This window comes from Tarenaya hassleriana, unplaced genomic scaffold, assembly GCF_000463585.1.
Source record: "Tarenaya hassleriana unplaced genomic scaffold, ASM46358v1 Cleome31, whole genome shotgun sequence".
Classification (NCBI taxonomy): domain Eukaryota; kingdom Viridiplantae; phylum Streptophyta; class Magnoliopsida; order Brassicales; family Cleomaceae; genus Tarenaya; species Tarenaya hassleriana.
Genome location: NW_010966274.1, coordinates 1,041,548 through 1,052,343, shown reverse-complemented (window position 1 = coordinate 1,052,343; position 10,796 = coordinate 1,041,548). Strand labels below are relative to the sequence as shown.

Sequence of the window (10,796 nt, the reverse complement as noted above, 5' to 3'; positions counted from 1 at the left end):
AGCTGTGTCTCTGTTCGGAAAATCACGAATAATATTGGAATCAGATTATACTGCAAATTATTGGGTCAACCATCCTAATTATAATCAATTAATCTAAATCTAAATAATTAATTCCAGATAATGACCCTTCTGCCCACTGAATCTTATGCATTACGAAATGTTTTATTTCATAACCAATTAATTATTGATCAAAGATTGGATGGTGTGGTCGCAATCATACATCGGACTCGGACCCCTTCGTTAATGATTCGCCCAACCATTTTTTGTCTTCATTTTTTTTCCTATAACAAGATAAACACGTCACCAACCCCTCCCAACAACCCTTTTTTATTACAAATATAAAATATATAAATAAATAAAATAATTTAATAAAAATCTTTAATTTCTATAATTTATTTGGACATAGTTTCAACCAATTTTGGAGTTTTTAGTGAAATTTTCACAAACTTGGATTAAAGTAAAAAGTTGAAAATTAATTTTACTGTTAACCTAAAAAAGGAAGTGATCATATAGAATACTGGCTCAATATTTTTTTGGATAAAAAATTAATATTTTTATGCTTAAAAATAGGAACAAAAGTTGGAAAAGGATGGAGTTTCAAAAATTATTATATAAATACATGGATTATAAAACTTCTGCCAAGATATATAAACTTTTCAAATATTACTATAAATCTAAATAAACTTTGTAAATATATCGTAGCAAATATGAATTTATTGAAATATCTGCAAAGTTGATATATTGAGAGATATATTTTAAAAGTTCATAATTTTTAGGCTAATACACCTCTCTATGGGTGACCATTTCGGTTATTAACCGAATAACCGAACCGAACCGAATAAGACATAATCGTACCCGAACCGAATCCGACATTAAAACCGAACGGTTATGATTTCCTTAAACCCGAAAAACCGAAACCGAAACCGAATCGAACCGAATAAAAAATAACCGAAAAATCGAGAGAATAACCGACAATTTCTTTGGAAAATTAAAATTTTTACCAAAACCGAACCGAACCCGAATCGAAAAATAACCGAACCAAACCGAACCGAAATTTATATAAAAACCGAATGGTTATAGTTTTTCTATAACCGAAATAACCGAACCCGAATATAACCGAACCGAACCCGAACCGAAACCCGAATTGGCCACCCCTACACCTCTCAATTATTTACAAAAAAAAAAAATTTAAAATCGCATTTAACAAGAAAAACTTTGCAATTGTATCTTCATTTTTCAATAACCATTTAACCACTTGTGTGTAAATCATAAATTACAAACAGTTTTGTGAAATAAAATATTGAAAAGAAAAAAACAAAACAAAAATGTCCACACTGGCAGTACTGCACAGCTTGAAGACACCAATCTCTCTCTCTCTCTCTCTCTCTCTCTCTCTCTCTCTCTCTCTCTCTCTCTCCCCCCTATCCCTATATGACGTTTTTTCTTCTCCGATGTTCCAACATAATAATATCTCATCTTCTTAATTCAATTCCCACCATTAAAGCCTCTCTCTTTTATAGTCTTTGCTTCTCTCTTACTACAGGTACCGATTCTCTACAGCCACTATCACTCTGTTTTCCTTTCCTTCGTTTCACTTTACTTCAGCCCTCTTTGAGCGCCATTCTTCGCGAAAGAGACAGCCAAAGAACGAATCTTTATTTCCCTTTTGTCGGTATGTTTCACTTTCTTCTTCACCGGAGAAGCTGAGTTCTGTGTCTGCCCTTTTGGTTTCTTAGTTGAAATCTGGATTGCCCTTTTGCTGGTTTCGAAATTTGTGGGTTGGATCTGAAGGTAAAAGCTGAGTTTTTTTTTTGTTATATATAAATCCAATTGTCTGATACAAGTTGTGGCTTTTTTTTGGCGATAGTTATGGCAGCTGTTGTTTCCTGTTCTTGTGGGTCAACTGTTTTGTTCGGTTCCATGTCCTTTCTCGTTCATTTCCAGCATTGGGTTTACTAAAGTTTGGTCCTTTCCTCAGATTTCGCCTCTCTTGTATCGAGAATTCTCAGATTGATGATGGAGTGAACTCATGTTGTCTGAACGAGGAAGATCTCTCTGTAGTATCTCTGTTTCCATGTCAGAAACTGTGTTATTCAGCTTTGTAGCTCTTCAAATGGATTATATGTCTCAAATGTCAGTTTTTCAACTAATGTCATAAGATTTGATTTCTTCCTTCCTTGTAGCTTCTTACCTCTCTTGCATTCAATTTTCATCGGTTAAGTTTACCACTAAGTGCTAATTGTGATTAGATCAGTTCACTATCTGATGTTTGGATGTGGACAATTTTGCTTCCATCTCAGGGTCAATGCAGTGTTAAGGATTATACATTCTGCTTGAGAGTGATAAATCTGAGATGGGTTCTGGTAATCTGTTCAAAGCGATGATCGGATCGAAGAGAGGAAAAGAAGGAAGGCTCAAGAAAGAGAAGGTTTCGATTCACTCGTTAAACCGCTTCATGGTCGATGAATTGTGTTTTTAATCCTTAATTGTGTTCAATGCAATTCATGTTTTTCCTTCTTTGCAACAGAGATCTTCTGCTACTGTAAGATCAAAAGATGTCAAGAAGAGCGGGCAGACAGTAAGTGTCTCCAACAATTTTACGGTCCGTGATACCGAAACTCGGGGAATTCCTATCGAGGATTTGGCTGCAACTCGGATTCAGACTGCGTTTAGAGCCTACAAGGTGTATGGAGTTGCTGCTACTCACGAACCCATTTGCTTGATTTTTTAACGTTTCATTGTCTGTAATGTATGATGAACATCTTGAAACCGAAGATATTGCTGTGGATAGGCATTTCGATATCTCCTCTCCTGCACAAGAATGAAATCTGATACACAAGTTTTGATTTTTCAAGCTTCTGCGATAAATTTGCGACGATCATTCATAGAGAGAGGCTGATTAATTTCTCGATATCGTATCTTTTGTATAGGCTAGAAAAGCTTTACGCCATCTAAAAGGGATAGCACGGGCAAAGTTGTTGGCTGAAAAGCATTATGTGAAGAAGCAAGCGGCGGTTACGTTGAGGTATCTCCACTCGTGGAGCCAAATACAATCACAGGTAAAGGCTCGTCGGATTTGCATGGTAACAGAAGACCGGTTGAAGCAAAAGAACATCGAGAATCAACAGAAGCTCGAGGCTAAGCTTCATGATGTCGAGGTTCGATTCTTTTTCACCCATTCACTTCCGAAATTACCGTTTCTCGATTCAGTTTCTTGCTTCATGCCCACTTTCATGCTTCTCAGTTGCTTCAGCAGCTATTCTTGAGAATTTTTTTCTCCATTTAAGATTGATAGTAGTTTCTGCTAATATCGCCTTGATCTATTAGTATTGACGGATTACGCCACGACCCGTTTTATGGATGGTGACATCTCGTTGTTGTTCACCTCTGCGTGGAAAATACATCGGTTTTTGTTTTGTCCGGGAATTTATCTTTGACAGTCTATTACGCTACTTCTATTTCAATCCTTAACATCATCTCCGAAGCAGAAGAAGAGGAAGGTAACCGAAATACCGTGTGATGATTTCAAATCGAAATAAACGGCAGGTGGAATGGAATGGTGGGACGGATACCAAAGAGGAAATTCTCGGGAGGATACATCAAAGGGAAGAAGCGGCGGTCAAGCGGGAAAGAGCTCTGGCTTATGCTTTCACCCATCAGGTACAAAGCGCAACACGTTTTTTCCTCTCCATTCCTTTGACGTGAAAGTAAATGCATAGAAGGAAGAAACGTATTGGGAATTATAAAGAGTTTTAGTTCATACCGAACCGAGCTTAGATATTACCGTGTTTCCTATCTGGTCTGGGTTTATCTATTCCTACGACGTTAGGACAAGAATTATGAATTATAGTCGAAAGGAAAATACGTTTTAAAACTCATTCAATGATCGATAATACATAACGGATAAACTAAATAGGTATTACTGTTATCTTGCAGTGGAGGGTTGATGGTAGAACACAGTGGCTCGGGAACTATGAACTGGGCAACACTAGCTGGGGTTGGAGCTGGAAAGAACGTTGGATCGGGTCTCGCCCTTGGGAAACACGTCATCCGTCTCCATCCATCACTCCTAAGAAGCCGCAGAGCGGAAAACCAGCTTGCAAGAACGATAAAAACGGGAAATCTCCATCGATGAAATCGCTGTCTGTTTCAGACAAAGCTTCAGTTCCCAACGGGAAAACCGCGGCGAAAGGACGGAGATTGTCGTTCCCGGGCGCCGAAAAACCCGCAACTCGTGAAGTTCAGGCAGTTTCTTGATTGTTTATAGTATTCTTTCAATGTGGAGAAAGTATAGATACATGTCGTCTTCAATGTCAGCAAGAACATAATTTTCACAAGTAGAGTGTCGGTTTGTTAAGAGCTTCTTTGTTCTTTTGTTGTTGTCTCTGTTTTTTTTTTGTATGTAAATACATATGGTTTTGCTATCTGTTTCATGGGAGATGTTTGACTTTGGTCAACTCCTATGTCTCAATTTCCAATGGATGCTGGAGTGATGATGTTATGAATATTACATTGATTTGATGAAGTTTATATATATAGTATATATGGACATGTTCATGGATCTTTTTTTTTAAGTAGATTTTTTAATCCTTTTTTGGGAAAAAAATTGACCGAAATTTGGGTGCAATCTCTAATAATCTATAATTAAGGGTAAAATCTATAAAAGAAAAATTTTAACTTAAAAAACTAATTTTTAAAATTTTTCAATTGGCAAATTTATTTTTAAATTTACAAAATATATCATTATAATTCTCAAATTTGTAAAATATATCACTATAATTTCCAAACTAATTTATAGATAATATGTAACAAAAATTTGAAAATGATAGTAATATATTTTACAAATTTAATAATAAATTTATCAAATAAGTTTAGAAATTAGTATTTCACTATCCGTACTGTAATTAAATATTATTCAGCTTGGGGAGAAAACTTAGCAATTTGAACGTTTCCCTACTCGTAAGCCGTAGAATCTTTCTCACTCCTCTCTCCCTCTGTCGCATGACTCCATGCAAAGTTTCTCGCTCTCCGTCGATTGAGATTTCTTTTTGAATGCGATGTAATATGGAAGTAATTCGAGGGGCTCATCGTGGAATTTGAAACCCTAGCTCGGTCTGGAATCTTCTTCACCGTGTCATCGGAGGTACTCTTCTAGTCATGTATTTTTTTAGGGTGATTTAGCTATTTTGTTAAGATTCTATGGAATTTCACGGGATTCAATTGAATAATGTCTCTATTGCTAGGGCATTTGATTATTTCTCTTTGAAAGTTGCGTTCTTTCCGTTTTGGTTTTATGCGGAGTTGCATTGTTACGAAGATTCTTGTCTGGGAAGCTGATTCTGTTCACAAACCCTCTTCTAATCCCAGTTGAATCCGAAAAAAAAAAAGTGAAAAATATAGAGTGTAAATGTCAATCACGCACGTTTTCTTCGGCAAAATGCAAAAATGGTGAAAGAAAGGGAGAGAAAGAGAGAGGCTGTATGACAGTAAGTGTTCTTTAGTGGGCATATGATGACACCCTTCAACCCATTTTCCAGTAACAATTTCTTTTATGAATAATGAATCTTTTGAAAATTTCTTTTCATTAGTGTTTGTAAGTTGCTTACAGAGTATGGTCATTTATGTTTTCATCCGCATATCCATTGACCAGTTTGGATATGCTGATATGCTGCTGTGGGCTGCTTATTTGTTTCGACATACTTTTGACATGATCTCATGAATTCTTTCAAGTGTTAACTTGATGAGATAAGTTGTAGATATTTGCTTATTTTGGTGGGTGGCGGTGTTCGGTTGATGAAACTAATGACATGCTTTTGTGCTATACTTGCAGACATTTTTTTTAACTTGCTTAGGGGTTCCATAGATCATGGAGTAGTTTGCTGTCAATGAAGCTATATGGTTTGAGCTGTTTTAAAATGTTTTGGATTAATATATTATTTGTTATTCCTTCAGCCCTAAATTAACATGGTTACCTTTTGAGTCTAGAATGAGCTCTGAAATCATGGGAATAAATGAGAGTTTGTGTTTTATGGTGACTTCAGGACCTTACTTGGGATAGGCAGAATCTTACTAGTTACTACTAAATACCGTGATATTTTGAGGTATAACTAATTAGGAAATGCATGCTTGCTATTTCAGAGGTTTTAACTCTAACGGTTGAATCTCATAGACCAATAACTCTTGACTCTTATACTTTTAGTTGGCCTTTGTTACTTACCCCAACATTCTCATGGTCCATACCATTCTTTACCATCCAATTCTAACTTTATAATGAATCGATTTCAGTTGCTCTTGCATTTCAGATGTGCAGCTAAGGATCTGGCCATTTTTTTTTAAAACAAAGAAGCATTTGTTATTGAGTCATTAATCTGTTCTCTGCTTTTCTGTTGTTGAAATGTGAGTGAGGGGTATGTTGCTAACCAAACCAAATGACCTATTGTTGTGCAATTCAGTTAAAAGAACCAAAAAAAAAGATAAGTATTGTTGAACCTCTTCGGTGACAAGTCGAGATGAAAAAGATGCATCTTGTATCTTGTAAACATCAGTTGGGTTTTCTTCAAATTAACATTTAGCCAAAATGTTTAGGGGCATTCCGAGAATCAAACTCGGGACCTCTCGCACCCAAAGCGAGAATCATACCACTAGACCAAATGCCCGGTTGCTGATATAATTCTGTCAGAAAATTCTTTTTCTAAGATATTTTTTTTACACGCCAGTTCCTGTTTTCTTTGCTTTTCTCTCTGGAAATTTTTGTGTGGCCCTTCTCGTATTGCTTCAGCTCATTCTTGGGGAATCTGGCAGCACAGCTAGCATAAATAAGATTACTGTTGGTTTGATATTGAATATGTCATGAGAGGTGTCAAGGATATCGTACATTGTATTGTTTCGTGGTTGACTTTGTCTGAACAGGGTATTCTGAGATCTGAAGTTAGAGAACTTACCACTTGATGAAATGCATGAGTTGTGATGCCCTTCAGGCTTCAGTGAAAATGCTGGGGTATTTTGCCTTTTGTAGATTGAAATGTCTGAAAGTTTGGTTGAAAGCCACTAATTTGGTTAAATTGTCACTCTCTGGAATGTGTGATGCTTTGCAAAAGCTCATTGGTGGAGGGTCAAGAGGAAAAAATTAAAAACTTTGTAGGATACAACTTTCAGCTGGCTTCTTGAACACAGACTTCATAAAAGTCAATGGGGCATTCCGAGAATCGAACTCGGGACCTCTCGCACCCAAAGCGAGAATCATACCACTAGACCAAATGCCCATCTGTTTATGCATCTGTGGAAGTGTTAAATGCTGATTGCTGTTAATCCTCTCTTGAAAACCAATACAGATTTATGAAAGGGAAGCTGCCTTTCAGATGTTGTTCTCTTAGTTGACTTTGAACTTAAAATATTGAAGAACTCTTAGCAGGGTGTTTCAAGATTGATCTTTGGGACCTCGTTCTAAGTTTTCCTATCTCTTTTGTTTCCTTCTGGCATACTTGTATCACTATAGGTTTCTCAAATACATGAATGCTGCATAGAGTTACTGGGGAAAAAATTAATTGAAAAAAAAAAATAATGGGGCATTCCGAGAATTGAACTCGGGACCTTTTGCACCCTAAGCGAGAATCATACCACTAGACCAATTTCCCTGTTACTGATATAGTTTGGCTAAAGCGCAATGTGTGATGTTCAATCAGTTCGTGAAATTTGAAGATCTACTTTCGTTCTCTTTTGAAAGTTACATGGTCGTTTTATTATTGGTGCAACTCATGTTTGGTGAATTGGGCGGCATACAGCTAGTGTATTGAATTTATTTTCTGGTACACAATATTTAAATCATCAAATATGGATCTCCTACTTGATTTTCTTCACCACATTACTGTGGAAACCGTAGCAGGATGTTCCGAGCTCTTGCTTCTTGTTGTGTAAAATGTCACGAGTCTTGTAACAATTTGAATTTCCATGTGCAAGTTGTTTGTTTGTTCAGTAAATATAAATCATTAGATCTGAAAATACAGCCGCACTTTGTGTCTTAATGTTTTAGTTGACTTTTAGCACTGATTATAGAAATATTTTATTATGGTTTTTTTCTGAGATCTGAACTGAGTGACCTGCAGCATCGTAAGCAAGAATTATACTATTAGATCGAATGATCAAAGGAAATGGCTGTTTGTTGCTTATATTTTTTAATTGTTCAGAAGTTGATTTCTGGATTCTTATGTTTCTATGGGTTGAAATTTTATGGAATTATACCATTTGACCAAATCACATGTTTTCCCTTTACCCGAGTTAGAAGAATGCAAATGATATTGCTGTTTGTTGATTATCTAGTTCTAAAAAATGCCAGGTTCTTGCTTTGTAATGTTCTTCTGGTGAAAATCTATGTACAATTCCATGTCCATTCTTTGAATAACCCTCTTGTAGGGAAAATATGTTATCATATGGTATGTGTAAGGATACAGTGCATATTTCCAAGTAACTTTTTTTTCCCCGTTTGTGATGTTGTATATGTAAAAAGTTTAGGGGGCATTCCGAGAATCGAACTCGGGACCTCTCGCACCCAAAGCGAGAATCATACCACTAGACCAAATGCCCGGTTGCTTATGCATATGTGCGGTCCTTGTATTGCTTCGGCTCATTCATGAGGAATCTAGCAACTTAGAGTATAGATAGCTGATGGTTTGCAGTTGAATATGTCTTGAGAGGTGTTTTCTGGTTAATCGAAACTGTGCCATCCAATGTGAAGGAAATCGTACATTGTATTGTTTCGTAGTTTACTTTGTCTGAACAGGGTATTTCGAGATCTGATGAAATGCCGGAGTTGTGATGCTTTTCAGGGAATATGCTGGGGTATCTTGTCTTTTAATGTTTAAAATGTTTGAATGTTTGGTTGAATACCACTAGTTTGGTTAGATTGTCAGTCACTGGAATGTGTGTCGGTTTGCAAAAGGTTATCGGTGGAGGATCAAGAGGAAAAAATGACAAATTTTTGGGAGATAACTTTCAGCTGGATTGGTGAACATAGACTTCATAAAAGTCAACGGGGCATTCCGAGAATCGAACTCGGGACCTCTCGCACCCGAAGCGAGAATCATACCACTAGACCAAATGCCCATCTGTTGATGCATTTAAGTTGAAGTGTTAAATGCTGATTTCTGTTAATCCTCCCTTGAAAACAAATAAAGATTTATGAAAGGGAAGCTACCTTTCAGATTTTGTGTTCTTAGTTGATGTTGAACTCTGGAACTCTTGACAGGCTGTTCCAAGATTTTATCTTTGGGACATCATTCCATGTTTTTCTCCTTTTGCTGTTTGACATGTCTGAAAGTTTGGTTGAAAGCCACTATTTTGGTTCAATTGTCACTCTCTGGAATATATGTGCTTTGCAAAAGCAAATTAGTGGAGGATCAAGAGGAAAAAATGAATAGTTTTTTAGGACATAACTTTCAGCTGGCTTGTTGAACAAAAATTTCATAAAAATCAACGGGGCATTCCGAGAATCGAACTCGGGACCTCTCGCACCCAAAGCGAGAATCATACCACTAGACCAAATGCCCTGTTGGTGGTATAGTTTGGCTAAAGCAATGTGTGTGTGATAAGTGTCCCACATTGGAAAATGAGAGGGATTTGGGCCAATATATAAGTAAGGGTCAAACCTCCACTCTTAAGCTAGCTTTTGTGGTGGAGTTAGGGCCTAAACCTTATTAATTGGTATCAGAGCCTAACTCTCTACTTTCCGGTGGTCTTTTGACAGACCGTTCTCCTGCGGACATGCGGTCGACTTGGTGGTTGTGGAACGGTCGGGGATGGACCGAGAGGATTTGGGCCAATATATAAGTAAGGGTCAAACCTCCACTCTTAAGCTAGCTTTTGTGGTGGAGTTAGGGCCTAAACCTTATTAGTGTGCTGTTCAATCAGTTCATGAAATTCGAAATCTTGCTGAGGCTGTTGATTAATACTGTTAATGGAAAGGCGATATAGTTCTACGTGCTGCAGCTCATTCTTGGAGATTCAGGAAAAGTACCTCCCTGTAAGTGCATGCTCTCTAAATATATTTCTTCATGAACATCAGTTTCAATTGTTTGAATTATTGGTGAAAATTGCACCTTTTGGTTTTTTATGTTCTCTTGCTAAATGTGTGCTAGAGATTTTGTTTCGACTTTATAAGTTTTTGGCAACTACTGAAGCAAAAAAAAAAAAAAAAGAAAAAAGAAAAAAGAAAAAGACAGAGGTGTAGAAAATCTGTAGGGCGCATTCCAAGAATTGAACTCTGAACCTCTTGCTCCAAAGCGAGAATAATACTGCTAGACCAAATGCACATCTGTTGATGCAATTTATTTAACACTTAAATCATTAAAGCAAATGCCATTTTCTGTTGAAAAAAACTGTTCCTGTGTTTAATGGTCCAAGGCAACTAGGACAAATGCCAGCTAACTGGTGTCTCCCTAGTTGATTTGGATTTCCTATGTGCAAATTGTTTGTTTTTTCAGTAAATATAAGTCATTAGATCTGAAAATACAGCTGCATTTTGTGTCTTATTGTTTTAGTTGACTTTTTACACTGATTATTGAGTTATTTTATTATGGTGTTCTGAGATCTGAACTGAGTGACCTATAGCATCCTAAGCAAGAATCATACTATTAGATCGAATGACCAAAGGAAATGGCTGTTTGTTAATTATAAGTTAGAATGCTCTTTGGTGATTATCTAGTTCTTGAAAATGCCTGTTTCTTGCTCTGTAATGCTCTTTTGGTAAAAATCTATGTACAAGTCCTTGTCAATTCTTTCAATAAGCCTCTGTAGGGAACTCT

At 36.7% G+C, this 10,796-nt stretch overlaps 1 protein-coding gene, 1 long non-coding RNA gene and 4 other non-coding genes across 11 annotated transcripts in view; 2 read left to right on the top strand and 4 right to left on the bottom strand.

Moving 5' to 3' along the window:
* The first annotated feature begins 1,409 nt into the window (after positions 1-1,409).
* LOC104820579 (protein IQ-DOMAIN 1) lies at positions 1,410-4,521 on the top strand. 5 transcript variants are annotated; one of them, XM_019203322.1, is made up of 7 exons: positions 1,410-1,791; positions 1,979-2,057; positions 2,301-2,428; positions 2,528-2,683; positions 2,931-3,158; positions 3,547-3,660; positions 3,937-4,521. In XM_019203322.1, the coding sequence occupies exons 3-7, from the start codon at positions 2,354-2,356 to the stop codon at positions 4,255-4,257; spliced, it is 894 nt and encodes a 297-aa protein (XP_019058867.1). In that variant the 5' UTR covers positions 1,410-1,791; positions 1,979-2,057; positions 2,301-2,353; the 3' UTR covers positions 4,258-4,521. The 5 variants fall into 5 exon arrangements, with proteins under 5 accessions (XP_019058867.1, XP_010549379.1, XP_010549378.1 ...); XM_010551077.2 differs by lacking the exon at positions 1,979-2,057 and having other exon boundaries at positions 1,410-1,543; XM_010551076.2 differs by lacking the exon at positions 1,979-2,057 and having other exon boundaries at positions 1,410-1,672.
* Positions 4,522-4,952: 431 nt separating this feature from the next.
* LOC104820578 overlaps positions 4,953-10,796 on the top strand; it is a 17,282-nt gene continuing 11,438 nt past the window's right edge. For both annotated transcript variants that reach the window (XR_772946.1, XR_772944.1), the window contains exon 1: positions 4,953-5,143. This is a non-coding gene — a long non-coding RNA (uncharacterized LOC104820578). The remainder of the gene's footprint in view (positions 5,144-10,796) is intronic.
* Positions 7,191-7,262, bottom strand: TRNAP-UGG. Its single transcript has one exon. It is a non-coding gene; the product is annotated as a tRNA-Pro (tRNA).
* Positions 8,509-8,580, bottom strand: TRNAP-UGG. The gene has a single exon. It is a non-coding gene; the product is annotated as a tRNA-Pro (tRNA).
* TRNAP-CGG lies at positions 9,028-9,099 on the bottom strand. Its single transcript has one exon. It is a non-coding gene; the product is annotated as a tRNA-Pro (tRNA).
* Positions 9,471-9,542, bottom strand: TRNAP-UGG. The gene has a single exon. It is a non-coding gene; the product is annotated as a tRNA-Pro (tRNA).